Here is a 16,303-nt window from a genome sequence, read left to right as displayed (position 1 = left end):
TTTTTTTTTTTTCCAAAAGTTTGTGGGTATGATGAGCAGGAGAGTAAGGATTTTGTGACTCAAATTTGATATTCCCAACTTCAATGGAAGTCTCAACATTAATGATTTCTTACATTGGATAGTTGATGTTGAGAGTTTCTTCGACTACATGTAGACGACTCCGGAGAGGATGGTCAAGGTAGTGGCATGTTGGTTGAAAGGAGAGCCTTTGCTTGGGTAGAGAAGTTGCAAGCTAGAAGGAAGAGAAAAGGAAAGGAATGATTCGTATGTCGTACGGATGAAGTATCTATTGCAACAAGAATTCTTACCACTAGATTATGAGCAAATCCCTTACCAACAATATTGAAGATATCAACAAGGAAACAGACGATTCATGAGAGCACTATTTAATTTGCGAAATTAATCAAGAGAAACAATCTTTATGAATATGAAGGGAAATAGGTGGCAATGTATTTGAAAGGATTGAGGCTCGCAATCGAAGACCAAATTGGTGTTAAGTTTTAAGAACCTTTTCTAGGGCAAAGAATATGGCATTAAAGGCAGAGATGATGAAGTATGAGAGGATTCACCATGATTATTATTCGAGATATGATGAATAGACAAATTTTTTATCTCAAAATAACATAAAAAAAAAACACATAAATGATGGCTTCTTATTGCAACCAATGTTCAAATTCTATTATTTAAAAATATATGATTTAGGAAATGTCTATACAATTAGTAAAAAGAAAAAAGAAAAAAAAATCCATGAAATTTACTCCAAAGAACAATAATATAAGCAAAAAATAACAAGAAATCAACAAATTAAAGGAGAAAATAAATAGTAATGAAGGTGAAGGTAAGAAAAGCATACCTTAGTGTGCTTGGCCCCCAGTTCCTTAGAGATGGATGTCTTCCCACTCATGCTTATCTCCTTTTGCTTCTACTTTTGAATGTCTAAACAATCAAACTAAGATGGTTTTCAAATACGAAAAGAAAATTTAATGGTAATAATCAAAAGGGATAAAAGATTGTGAATTGAAATGAGGTTTCAAAGTTTGAGACTTTTTTTTCTTATTTGGCATTTAGATATGTGGCAAAACAAAATTGAAGGAGAAATTGTTGGTAAACCTTAAAACATAGAAACAATTAATGTTTTATTTCTAGTGTAATTAAAAAAAAAAAATAAGTGTCATAATGTAAAATTTTTTTATCATATTAAAATAAAAATAAAAATAAAAAGAATAGGTTATTAGTGATTGAGTGTATTGTCATAAAGTGTTTATCTCATCACCCATTTTAAACTTGCTATTTTTAAGAATTTTCATGTATTAACAAAAAAGAACTAAAGATGCCACAATTTTATCTATCATAAGTTAATTATTTTTTTTTGTCAAATATGTAAATTATTAGGATATTAATCGTATAAATTAATTATTAGAAAATTACATAATTCCCATCAATTTATTTTAGAAAAATATATTATGTTAATTAGAAACGGAATACAAAGTACAAACATCATGTTACTATATTTTTGCACAAGCAAATTCAACCAAAAAACAATTATAAAAAATAATAATTTTCTTAATTTGAAAACTCCAATTGCATTGATAGAGAATATAATTTGGCTAATCGGTGGGAATCACACTCGATTTGGTAGTGATCTACAACTACTATTTAACTCCATGATTTTTCTATATGTCTAATCTAATAACTTTTAAATTTTGGCTTCCTATTATATATATATATATATATATATATATATATATATATATATATATATATATATATTTTTTTTTTTTGAAGGAGTGGAAGCGTGAAAAACACAAATTTATACCATTGAATTCAAAATTTTTCACCTAGGGTCACATGCATCATGCAAGATTTATTTTTATCTATTTGATTTCAATGATAAACAATATATTAAAACTCTTTTAACATGTTTTTGGATCTGTATTTTCCATTTAAGATTTTAGAATTAATCAGATTAATTTTAGAACCTTAGATTAAATCAAGAACAAACACACTAACCTCTTGATGCACTGCAGTGTATTTGCGCCTTTGAGATTCATCTTCAGGACACCAGATGTTGTCCCTCTAGCTTGTCCACACCAAGAATGTGACACCCCTTACCCAGCTACAGTGTATCCGAGTAAGCTATGTCACACGGTGTACCGGCACACTCTATTTTATCTTAATTAATTTTTTTTTATCAAGGTTTTGAATATAGTTTGTGAAATATAGTTCATTTATTGAATTTATAATTTATTTGAGGTTCCGGAAATTTTTAAAGAAAATCCGGCAGAGTACCGGCTAAAAATGGAGAAAACAGTTCTTCGGAACCTGTTAAAAACACTTCCAAATAATTTCCAAACAATCCCAACTTCAATTCATCAATAAAATCTCAATATCAAGATATCCACAACATTTCTCAATAACCTTTTCATTTCTCAAACATCCATTTCTCATAATACTCATATACAAATAATAAATAAATGCTCAAATTTTGCATTCATAGCCATAACTTTCATTATTTACATGAACATAAGAATACATTACATAAGTTCAAATACATATGAGAAAGTAAAAATTAGCTACAAAATATCAAAATGACACCTAGTGTCCTACCAATGCACTGCAGAAGTTGAGGTGACACGGACACTGTGCAAAACTGCCGGACAGACTCACCCAGTCTGCGGTCTACTGGGCTCACGATCTGTATCTCCAGTACCTACGCATGGCAAAAGCAACGCGCTAAGCAATAATGCTTAGTGGTGCAATAGTATAATAAAAGAAAATAGCAAAAAAATAAGTATGTATAGAATGTGTATGATTTCTTTGTTTGGTATTGGTGTATCCATTATTTCATTATCTTTGTCCACTTTCATTCATTTGGTTGCCCAAGTAACCTACACTAGATGACTGGACTGGATAACGGGTAAACTGGCACTGGGTATCAAGTACCTCGGGCCGTCACACCATCGGTCACATATGCATCTCCCGATGTGCATGAGCGACTAACAAGCTGTGATAACATCAGGCACAAGGCCACTCAATACAAGGTCAGAATGGCTAAAAGCCATAAAATCACAGAATGGAAAATTGCCATGTGCAGTACTGCTAACTGAACCCTATTGGCATGCCAAACTATCCAAACCAATCTTGTTAGGTATACTAGGGCATTTGAAACTTTTAAATTCTTCAATTTGTGAATTTCAAGTTTTTGTGTTACTATTCACCTCATTGGTCAACAAAAATGTTGACTTTTGGATAGACAATATGTACATTGACTTTGGCACTCCCAATATACCACATTTTACATTTAAAACTTATTAGAATTGGTCACCATTACCATTTCTAACTTAAAACCAAGAGGGCAGAAAATTTCAGTTTTTGAAGCATAAGTTTACTATTCCATTAAGCACTGTTGCAGTGGGAATTTGAAGAAATGACAAACATGAAAGTTGTTCCTTATTTTGTCTAGTTGAATTTCCTTTTTTGAATCACTCCATTTGGAGTTTTGTAGCTCCAGATATGGACCAAAAACCACAGCTGGCCGGATTTCTAAAACTGCAGAATTACCAAAGCTACAGTATCATGAACAGTGATTGTGATTGCATATTTGAATAGGTTTTGGCCATAATTTGGGGTAGGTTTCTTCATCAAAGTTGTTCGTCTATGTCTTAACTTGTTGCTGTAAAAATCTCAGGTCAATTGACCATATCTACAGTAAGTTATGGCCAAATGAACAGTTACTATTCATTTGGTCATTTCTGCAGGTGCTGTTGCAGGGTATCCGGATTGGGGCCAACTTTTGGTCCTCTTGCTTTGGTCTTTTGGGCATGGTTTCTTCAGCAAAAATGTGCCATTATAAGCCTAGTTTCATGTCAAATGGGCCAAACACCAATTGGACAAACACAGCCAAAGATATGGCAGTCCAAGTGGACTAAAATCTCAGCCACTCTGCTGCTGTCCTTAGGCAGCCTACACATTCACTTTGCCATGCTATATTTCAATCCAAATTGTGGTCAACTTACCTAAAATGGTCACTAATTGACCATTAAAATGTTCTCTAACAATTTCCTAAGCCAAGTCAAATTTTCACTTCTCAAAACCCTAATTTCCATTTCCATTTCACACTAGTTACCCTAGTTAACTAGCTAAGTCATTATCCACATAATTATGTACTTCAAACATGATCTCTAGTCCACTTTAAGTCCATCAAAACTATCAAACCCATTCCTTCCATAGGGCTGCCGAAATCCATAGTATGTATACACATAATTTTTGTTCATTTTAGTTACAAATTCTTACTTAATTCAAGCTACTAACATGGAAAATAAAGGTTTTAAGTAGATAGGTGCACTAACCTCACTTAAGAGCTTTTCAAAAGCTCAAATTCTTCACTTTCTTCTCTTCTTCTTACTATCAATCTTCTTCTCAAGGTGAAATAATTAATTTTTGTACTTAGAGGTTAGGGAAATATGGTGGAAATGATGGAAATCTAAAGCTTGAAAAAGCTTTAATGGAGGGTGGCTATGGAAATGGGTTTCGGCTGGCTTTTGGGGAGGGAGATGGCTGCTGTATTTTTGGTTATTTTGGTCTTCATTTAGTCTCTTTTATTAGTTGGTCAAATGGTTGCTTAATTGTGATTGGTGGAAAATTTTAAATGACATCACAATGATGTCATAAATTGCATATATTGTATTTTTCTTTTCTTTCCTCCACTACTCATTTCCAATTTAATTTCTAGTAATGTTTATTCATATTTTATGTCATATTAATTATTTACTCAACTGGACAAGTCGGCCAAAAATCACCTTTGAAGGCGAAATGACCAAAATGCCCTCCGTTTGGCTTAACGGGTCAAAATTGTCTGTACCGATTGAAAAATTTTTCTAGGTATTTTCTTGGCATTCTAATGCCATAGGAACCTCAATGACCCTTCTCTGGAGTCCCAAAAATTATTTTATAAATTTTTCCCCGGGTCTAGGGCTCCTCGTTGCGAGAACCGCAACTTCCCTCTAGTTACCCATCGCTAGGGCACCGGCTCGTTTAACTTGGTTGTATTTTATTTCTAAAATTTTTACCAAATTTTTCTTATTAATATTTGAGTTAATTATGGTCCCTCACTTTAGTTTAAATATTTTTCCGAATATTCTAGCTGTCCGGACCGACACTGGTCACCGGAACAGCAGGATGTACGGAGTAGTTACCGGGAGGGTGTTACAAAGAACACCTATGGCAGCCCTTGAACAGCTTCTAAAGCTTTTTCTATTATTTAGAAAGTTAAGTTCTGCCTTTTAAGAGATTAAAGATGTAAACAGGACACTAGAAACAATTTCTAGTATTTTTAATTCAAGAGATTGTTTGCTAATCTCTTGGAATAGATGAGAGATGAAGAGGAAGAGAGAATATGAGTCTTAAGGGTGGAGGCACACAATGGGAGGCAGCAGCTTGTATTTTTATTTTTTCATAACAACACTTATATAGTAGGTCACCACTTGAAATAACATTGTGCCAAGTGTCAACACTTATATAGCTAGGTTTAATTGACCCAATCACATTGTGCCAAGTGTCAAACCCATATTTAATCTTAATTTTAATCATCTTACATGATTAAAAGACATTTGGCAAGCTTATGTGTAATTCCATGTGTCACCATCTCATGGTGCCACATGTTACCCTGTGAAATAACCAAAATGCCTCTGTGTCTTAATTTTGAGTTCTTAACCCAAAATAATTATTCCTCTTCTTCTAATCAATTTATATCAAATATAAAATAATTAATTAATCTCTATTAATTAATTTCTCATTAATTAAATTCATATTTAAACACTTTAAATATAAATTTAACTTATACTATACATCCAATAATCTAGATTTGGTTTCAAGTCATGCTAGGGACTTTGCAATCTAATTGCAAACCAAACCTATTTAATTAATCAATTAAACTCTTTAACTAATTAATTATATCATATTTAATTAGGTGATAACTTGTGTATGTGTGTGACTTACTAGGCTCATCACTAATTGGTAATGAGATATGATATCAACTCTTAATATCATCAGAACTCTTTCTTACCATAAATGATTTCTCTAAATCATTTTATGCACCTCATAGACCATGGTTAACACCTAGCATAGCATGCCATGGCCACCCAATTAGTAATAAGTTTTATCTTAAATGAACCTATAATCATATGTTACCATGCACTGGAATCTCTCTGTTACAAAATCCCAACTCAAGCTGGAGTCATGGTCTATGTCAAACTCCATTTGTTATGAATATTATGTTTTCTTTTAATTCCAGTTCTTGATTAAAAAGATTTTCTCATCAGAAACTCTTTTCTGATTAAATCTATCTGTCCTGGCCAGGAACTTGAAACATCAAGAACAATTAAATGAACATAGGATTTTATCTCTATTTGCTTGGAGGAATAAATTCTATCTTGATCAACACCTACCTCCATATATAACTAGTAGGAGCCAACACAGGCCCATATACCCATACACAGTATAAGTATGAAAGCAGTATCAAACTCAAACTACCTATATACAAGATAACTGTGCTATCTTAGGTTTAAAGATTATATGCACTGATATGATTTATGACAAAACATTGACAAGAGTAAACTCCATGTGCTTGTCATAAGTGTCACTGGTTCGGCCTACTTATCATTTATAAGTGCCTATCATGTTTGTCATATGGCATGAGACTCAATATTCCATCTTATTTATATCTCATATAAATAACTTGGAAACAAATATGAATACAATCTTTCTGGATAAGTCATGTCCTTATTATGAAGTATCCTCGATTGTGAACCTATTTATGATACTTTGTACTAGAAATACTGCCACTCATATTCTTAACAACTTAATAATAGAATTTCTAACAAAATATCAATGGACCTTTTCTATTACACATAAATATCTTATGTAAACGAAAAAGTGGAAATGCCTTTTATTAATAAAAACATGTACAAGATACATACTAAATTATATGCTTTAGGGCATACTACTAACATACATACATACATATATATATATATATATATATATATATATATATATATATATATATATATATATATATATATATCATAAAATGGAGACAGAACAAATCCTCAACTAAAAGAAACAACTTCATAAAAATGAAGAGAAAAAAAAAATTAAGTTCTTACTTAAAAGGAAGCAAATAACTCAACATCTATCAACAAGAATAAATCTGACTATATATACCCAAAATCCTTTCCATAACCACACATACCAAAGAATGATTGAGAAAAAAAAAATAAAGAAAACATAAAAGGAAAGAGATGAAGGGAGGCCAAAAGAAAACTATACTATTTTTTTAAAAAATAAAATATCTCAATATCAGAAATACATAACTTCATTAAAAAAAAAAAACATCATAAAAATTCATGATTTACCAATAAGGATAGATCTGATGATCTATTCACTCAAAATCTATTAACAATGATATATATGAGAAAATATACCTAAAATTTGTTCTAAACGGACACAAATTTGAGAGTTATTAAAAAAAAATTAACAAAAAAAGAAAGGATAGGGAGTTGGCACAGTAAAAACACTTACTGGTGGCCACTCAAAAAAGAGATTGAAAAAAAGTTAATAATGTAATGCCCCAAATTTGCAGACCATATTCAGTATATTTCAATTGTCACACCCTACTCCCCCGTAAGATGTAAGATGATCCCATAGTATACCTAATGAATTACCGTACTTCGCCTACCGATAACCCATTAGATATACTACAAGGGATTTTAAAATAATTTTCGTGAAATTTAAAATATCGATTAAAATCTGGTGTTATAAAATTTTTTTCAAAATTTTGAAAAAGTGCCGGCTGTGTTTTGAGAAAACAGTTCTTCAAACCTGAAATGGAAAACACTCCCAATATGTTTTCTCAAATACAACTCCAATAACTTCATTTCAACTCACAATTCAAATCTTAATAATCAAATCAATTCATTTTCAAACCAATCTCATCATAAAGAACATTTCATTGATTACAAGACTCAACATTTATATCACAATAATTTACATTTAATTACATACCAAAATATTTTATAAGAGTTTTTATACAACTGCTCAAATAATTTACATACATATTATTACATGCATACATCAAAACCTGTGTACATGGGTATACCTGGAGCTGATCTGAATGTCTCTTTAAAGAAGCTTACTCAATTGCTCTATGCTCTTTTCACCTGCAACAGCATATAAAGCTATTGATGAGTGGTGAACTCAGTGGTGCACAACTATAACTTAAAACATAGTTCAATACACCTTAGCAGAATTATAGCAAATAATTTGGAAATTTGGATACTTATCAAATTCCAAAACTCAAAATATTCATTGCCAATAATATAAATCATTTGTATAAAATGACTTTGATTACAAAATTTAATTTATCAAATCACAACCAAACATTTAAGGTAATTCCAACAAAATCAATTATACATAAATCATAATTGAAATCACAATTCTTTACTGTTCAAAAACTATTCTTTATCTCAAAAGCTATTCTTTATCTCAAAAACTATTATTTATCTCAAAAGTCATTCTTTATCTCAAAAACCATTCTTTATCTTAAAAGCTATTCTTTATCTCAAAAACCATTTTTTATCTCACTAACTATGCAAGACTAATCCGAAAGGGCCATCTTCGGGGTGATTCTAACTCCCTATGATCAGGGAGGTCGAATCAGATTCTAACTCCCTATGGTCGGGAAGGTCGAATTATCGTGCACAGTACACACCACAATAATGAAACTTCGGAAAGGGCCATAACATATAAAACTTAGATCTAACCTCTAATACGAGGAGAATCTAAGTCTGTGCATGTACCATGGTAATCAAAACATAACTAACTCCATTGTCTTCTCAACAAATGAGAGAGACAGGTAATAACCTAGTCAAGCATCTATAGTGAGATATAAAACAATATCACTATCCTTTTAGTGAGCATAAATCACAATACAATTCAATTCAAAGTCAATTCCAATATCCAATAATTTTTATGCTCATCACAATTCAAATCATAAATTTGCATTTTTCTATGCAAATTGCCCATCACAATTCAAAACATGTTCTATCATAATTTTCCAAAACATAATTTATTCAATTCACAACAATGTTTAATATTTGTGGAAATACCATTTCACAAAGCTAAATTCATACACACTATAACAATTTCAATAATCATTGAATTAAATCCAATGCTTTTTAAACATAATACATAAGAAAAATATGTCATTTAATCATATGAAATATTCAAAACAAAATCAGTTAAAAAAAACTAGTTATGCACAAACCTGATTTGAGTTACTCCTAGGCCTTGACTCAATGTTCTTTATGCTTCTCAATATCCTTATCAACTGAAACACACAATTTAAAGTGTTTTAGTACTCAATGAATTTGTTTCCAACCATAAAATCCAATATCTAAATTTTCTTGGTACTATTCCCTTTAATTCATTTCATTAGTCAACCTATAATGTTGACCCTTGATGCACTCTAAGTGAGTCAATTCTAATGTTAACAATATGTCACATTTTATAGCCCTTTAGTGTTGGTATATGTTACCAATTTCATTTTCACGTGTATTGCATTTTATTGCAATTTATCATATTTCAGTATACTATTTTGACCTAGCCAGACAACCTAGTTCCCTTGATTTTCGGGTTTCGGTTCAAACTACAAACTTGTAGGTCTATGTCTTATTGCACACGGGGCAAAATTTCAGGTCATTCTGAGTTGTGTAGACCAAGATATGGTCAATTTACCAATGCTGGACAGAATGCACTAAAATGGTAGGCTTAGGTCATTTTTAGGTCATTTTCACTTCGGCCAGTTTTGGTACCTGAATTTGTGCAAGCTATTTGGCTTGATTCTGGCCATTTCTGGGCTTTGGTGTCTTCATAAGAGTTGTAGATCTATGTCTAAACTATTCATGGTAAAAATTTTAGGTCAATTGGACCCGTTTTGAGTGAGTTATGGCCAAAACACTAACTGCTGCGCAAATAGTCAATTTTCAGGCTTTCAAGTCATTTTTCAAGTCACCTGCTAGGCAGAATTTAGGTAAGCTTCCTTCATGAAAGTTAGCACATTTTATGCCTAGTTTCACCTCCAATTGGTCTCAGAAAAATTAAAGTCACACACTTAAGGTTATAAGCTAAAACATACACTGCCTTGCTATACCCTTTTCAAACACCAAACCAAACACAAGTTTACTAATTACATTTGTGACACCCCTTACCCGACTACAGTGTAGCTGAGCAAGTTATGCCACTCAGTGTGCTGGAGCACTCTATTTTATCTTAATTCATTTTTAAGATAGTTTTGAATATAACTTGTGAAATATAATTCATTTATTAAAATTGTAATTTATTTGAGGTTCCGAAATTTTTTTGGAAAATCCGTGATCTGAAGCTAAAAATGGAGAAAACAGTTCTTCGGAACCTGTGAAAAACACTTCCAATATTCACATTCAATCATTTCCAAACTCCAATATCAAAATCTCATCAATATTTCTCAATTTCAGTTCTCAACATTTGTCAACCATTCATTTCTCAATCATTCATCCATCTCATATGATACCATGCATATATCATAGATAAACATTCACTTTTCCATTTACAACCACACTTTACATTATTTACATGAATATCAAAATATATTACATAAGTTCAAATACATATGAGAAAATAAAATCAATTACAAAATACCAAAATGACATCTAGCGTCCTACCAATGCACTGCTGACAGTGAGGTGACACAGACACTATGCAGAACTGTGAACTGGCTTACCGAATCTGTGGTCTACTGGTCCTCTGTCCAATCTTCAGTACCTACACGTTGCAAAAGCGACGCGCTAAGCATAAAGCTTAGTGGTGCAAATAATAAAATAGAAAGAAATAATATGCAATATAAAAATCATAATTTCTTAGCCATTGTGTTCATAAGAACTGAATAATTACCAACTTAATGTTTAGTCGAGGGCTAATTACGTTTTATGATATTAACTTCTTCATGCATTTTGTTTATTTATTTTCTTCATGATCTTGAGTTTCTTTGTATTCTATCGTAATCATTTCTGATATTTAATTTTCGTATTTTCTTTAACAATCAGTTCAATTACAGTTATACTTTTCCATGCCCAAGTAACCTATACAAATTGGTAATTTGGATAAGCGGGTAAACTAGCCTTTGGGTACCAAGTACCTCGGGCCGTCACACCATCGGTCACAATGTGTCTCCCGGTGTGCAAACAGAATGGCTAATAAGCCATATAAACAATAAGGCATAAAGCCAAGTAAAACATCATAATCAGTATAGCCATAGGCTATCACATCACAGAATGGCAATGAAGCCATACATCATACGCAGTACTGCTATCAGAACCCTATTGGCATGCCAACCTATCCAAACCAATCACATTAGGCCTACTAGGGCATTTGAAACTTTTAAATTCTTCAATTTGTAAATTTCAAATTTTTAGTGTCACTATTCATCTTATTGGTCAACAAAAATGTTGACTTTTAGAATAAAAATATGCACATTGACTTTGGCACTTCCAACATACCACATTTTGTGTTTAAAACTTGTTAGTGTTGGTCACTTTCTCAAAGCTTAGGTCATTTTGGCAAAATTGCCAATTTTTGGTTTTGGTGTCACTATTCACCTCTATGGTCAACTAAAATGTTGACTTTTTGATAGCAAATATGTACATTGACTTTGGCACTCCCAATATACCACATTTAGTGTTTAAAACTTGTTGGCATTAAGTGTTAATACCATTTCAAAGTGTAACTCAACACAAGCAGAATTTTCAGTTTTGGTGAGTCAACTTCACTGTTCCATTGGACACTGTTACTGTTGGAATTTGAAGAAATGTAAAACATAAAAGTTGTTCCTTAGTTTGTCTAGTTGAATTTCCTTTTTTGAATCACTCCATTTGGAGTTTTGTAGCTCCAGATATGGCCCAAAAACCCAAGCTGTCCGGATATGCATTCTGCAGAAAATTACCATATCTACAGTGCATGAACAGTGACTGGAACCACTTGTTTGGATGGGTTCTGGCCATAATTTGGGGTAGGTTCCTTCATGAAAGTTGTTTGTCTATGTCTTAACTTATTTCTGTAAAAATTTCAGGTCAATTGACCAAATCTACAATGAGTTATGGCCAAATGAACAGTTACTGTTCATTTAGTCAATTCTGCAGAGGCAGTTTCAGGGTTCCGGATTGGGGCCAAGTTTTGGTCCTCTTGCTTTGGTCTTTTGGGCATAGTTTCTTCAGAAAAAATGTGCCATTATAAGCCTAGTTTCATGTCCAATTGGCCAAACATCAATTGGACTAACACAGCCCAAGTTATGGCAGTGCAAAGGGACTGAATTTTCAGTCCCTATGCTGCTGTCCATAGGCAGATTTCACCTTCACTTTACCATCCAATTTTTCAGTTCTAATTAGGGTCAACCTACCTAAAATGGTCACTAATTGACCATTAAAAAGTTCTCTAACCATTTCCTAAGCTAAGTCACAATTTCACCTTTCCAAACCCTAATGTCCAAACCATTTACTCATAAACCTTGATTAACATGCTTAGTTCAATCTCCATGCATATTAATACCTTAACCATGATTTCCAACCACTCTAAGTCCAACAAAACACTCATTTCTATTCCTTCAATAGGGCTGCCAAAATTCATGGCATTCATACACATAATTTTTATTCATTTTAGTTACAATTCCTAACTTATTTCAAGTCACTATCATGGAATATAAGAGTTTCAAATGAATAGGTGCACTAACCTTAGGAGGGCAGAATTTTCCCAAGCAATTCCTTCACTTTCTTGGCTTTTCTTGGCTGCCAAACACTCCTACAAGGTGTGTGGACAAGTTTTAATGAAGAGACCTAAGGGTTTTAGGGTAAGGAATCAAAGATTGGAAGGTATAAAAAAATAAAAGCTATGGAGGAAGAAACTCACGTTTTGGCTGGTTGAAAATGAAGAAGGAAACCAGAAATTTTTGGTCTATTTTTGACTCTTTTAAGTGTTTTAAGATTGCTTGTTAGATGGTGATTGGTTGGGAGTAAGATAATGACATCATGTGATGTCATTATCCTTAATTTCCACTATTTTTCTTTTCTTTTCTTTTCTACCACATTTCAATTTAATTTTTAGCAATATTTATTCATATTTTGAGTCATAATAATTATTTACTTAACTGGACAAGTCGGCCAAAAATCACCTCTGAAGGCGAAATGACCAAAATGCCCTCCGTTTGGCTTAACGGGTCAAAATTGTCATCTGGATTGAAAAATTTTTCTAAATATTTTCTTGGCATTCTAATGCCATAGGAACCTCAATGACCCTTCTCTGGAGTCCCAAAAATTATTTTATAATTTTTCCCCCGGGTCTAGGGCTCCTCGTTGCGAGAACCGCAACTTCCCTCCGGTTACCCATCGCTTGGGCACCGGCTCGTTGAACTTGTTTGTATTTTATTTCTAAAATTTTTACTAAATTTTTCTTGTCAATATTTGAGTTATTTATGGTTTCTCACTTAAGTTTAAATATTTTTCCGAACGTTCGAGGTGTGGGACCGACAGGTCACGACGATAAGAGAATGTACGAGTTGCTCTGAGGAGGGTGTTACAACTCTTCCCCTCTTATTTAAATTTCATCCTCGAAATTTACCTGACTTATGTAATCGGGGAGTTGCTACCTCCTTGTTTCTTCACTTCCTTGCATCGCCTCATCAGTGTCTAGGTTTGGCTCTTCCTGAGCTTCCATAGGATATACTTGTGGTACCACCCTGACTTCGGGCTTTTCAACTGTCTCAGAAACAATCTTCTGTGAAATGTCAGCTGTTTCTGCTCTACCCGATCTTTTACCCCTTTGAACTATAGGGGAAGGTCTATCAACTTGTACTGGAGCTATTGAACCACTCCTCTGAGGGCAATCTCTTATGAAATGATCCGTAGCCCCACATTTGAAACACTCTCCAGTTAACAGTCGACACTCCCCTCTGTGTCTTCTACCACAATGCATACATTCAGGCTTTGGGGTTCATCCCCTTGTTATTGTGCCCGGAGAACCAGCTATAGATATCCCAATCTGGCCTCTGTGGCCCTGTGTCTGATCTTGTGAACCAGAACCCTTAAACTTCTTACTATCAGTCGGTATACTTGACTGTCCTGGTCCAAATTCCCTCTTACGCTGCCTATCTTTTCTATTTTGTTCATTTACTCTCACTTTCTCCACTTTTAATGCAGCTTCCACTAACTTAGTGAAGTCAGTGATTCCCAAGGCAGTGAGCTGGATCTTGATGTTGTCATTTAGTCCCTCTTCAAATCTCTTACATCTTTCAGCTTTATTAGGGACTATCTCCCTTCCATAGCGGTTCAATCTTACGAATTCCTTCTCATATTCGGCCACTGACAACTGTCTCTGCCTTAGGTTAATAAACTCTCTTCTTCTCTCTTCCAGGTATACAGTACCCACATATTTCTTCTTGAATTCTGAAAGAAAGAAGTCCCAAGTTACAGTTTCTATCTGCACTTCACTAGACACCGTGTCCCACCATTCATATGCATCATCTTGCAACAAAGATATGGCAGCTTTCAGGTTTTGCTCTGGAGTGCAGTGGAGTTGTTTTAGAACTCTGCCTGTTCTGTTCAACCAATTCTACCGCAATGAATCATCTTCTCTCTTACCATAGAAGTCCACTGCTCCAAACTTCCTTAGTTTTTCCAGATGTGATTTCTGCTGTGGAGCTGGTGGTGGTGGTGGTACTGGCATTACCCCGGCCATTTGTCTAAAGAAATCGGCCATTTGCTGAAACATGGCCTGTGGAGGCTGAGCAGGCTCTGCCTGAGCTGGTGGAGCAGGTTCTCCCATGCCCCCAGTCTCAGCTGCTGCAGGTGGAGCATGACTCTCCACTTCCTCCTCAACGGCTCTCTGAAATGAAGGGTCCATATCCTATTCAAAATAAGAAAGATAAACAGATCTGCGTTAGTGTCACCTCGACTCTTACAAATGCAATGCATGGTATGGACTCAATCTAGGCCCAAAAATGCCTAAACCGTGCTCTGATACCACTAAATGTGACACCCCTTACCCGACTACAGTGTAGCTGAGCAAGTTATGCCACTCAGTGTGCTGGAGCACTCTATTTTATCTTAATTCATTTTTAAGATAGTTTTGAATATAACTTGTGAAATATAATTCATTTATTAAAATTGTAATTTATTTGATGTTCAAATTTTTGGAAAATCCGCAGATCTGCTAAAAATGGAGAAAGCAGTTCTTGAACTGTGAAAAACACTTCCAATATTCACATTCAATCATTTCCAAACTCCAATATCAAAATCTCATCAATATTTCTCAATTTCAGTTCTCAACATTTGTCAACCATTCATTTCTCAATCATTCATCCATCTCATATGATACCATGCATATATCATAGATAAACATTCACTTTTCCATTTACAACCACACTTTACATTATTTACATGAATATCAAAATATATTACATAAGTTCAAATACATATGAGAAAATAAAATCAATTACAAAATACCAAAATGACATCTAGCGTCCTACCAATGCACTACTGACAGTGAGGTGACACAGACACTATGCAGAACTGTGAACTGCCTTACCGAATCTGTGGTCTACTGGTCCTCTGTCCAATCTTCAGTACCTACACGTTGCAAAAGCGACGCGCTAAGCATAAAGCTTAGTGGTGCAAATAATAAAATAGAAAGAAATAATATGCAATATAAAAATCATAATTTCTTAGCCATTGTGTTCATAAGAATTGAATAATTACCAACTTAATGTTTAGTCGAGGGCTAATTACATTTTATGATATTAACTTCTTCATGCATTTTGTTTATTTATTTTCTTCATGATCTTGAGTTTCTTTGTATTCTATCGTAATCATTTCTGATATTTAATTTTCGTATTTTCTTTAACAATCAGTTCAATTACAGTTATACTTTTCCATGCCCAAGTAACCTATACAAATTGACCGGACTGGATAAACGGGTAAACTAGCACTGGGTACCAGGTACCTTGGGCCGTCACACCATCGGTCACAATGTGTCTCCCGGTGTGCAAACAGAATGGCTAATAAGCCATATAAACAATAAGGCATAAAGCCAAGTAAAACATCATAATCAGTATAGCCATAGGCTATCACATCACAGAATGGCAATGAAGCCATACATCATACGCAGTACTGCTATCAGAACCCTATTGGCATGCCAACCTATCCAAACCAATCACATTAGG

The 16,303-nt window shown here is 33.7% G+C and overlaps 1 protein-coding gene across 1 annotated transcript in view; it reads right to left on the bottom strand.

The window, feature by feature from the left end:
* The window catches only part of LOC110654828 (probable ADP-ribosylation factor GTPase-activating protein AGD15), a 44,344-nt gene extending 43,440 nt beyond the window's left edge, over positions 1–904 (bottom strand). The window contains exon 1 of the mRNA XM_058138346.1: positions 854–904. Within this exon, the coding sequence (XP_057994329.1) occupies positions 854–904 (51 nt within the window). The remainder of the gene's footprint in view (positions 1–853) is intronic.
* Between the last annotated feature and the right edge of the window lie 15,399 nt (positions 905–16,303).

Source organism: Hevea brasiliensis, chromosome 16 (genome assembly GCF_030052815.1).
Source record: "Hevea brasiliensis isolate MT/VB/25A 57/8 chromosome 16, ASM3005281v1, whole genome shotgun sequence".
NCBI lineage: Eukaryota > Viridiplantae > Streptophyta > Magnoliopsida > Malpighiales > Euphorbiaceae > Hevea > Hevea brasiliensis.
Note: the sequence above shows the minus strand (reverse complement) of the source record. Positions and strands in the feature narration are given on the sequence as shown.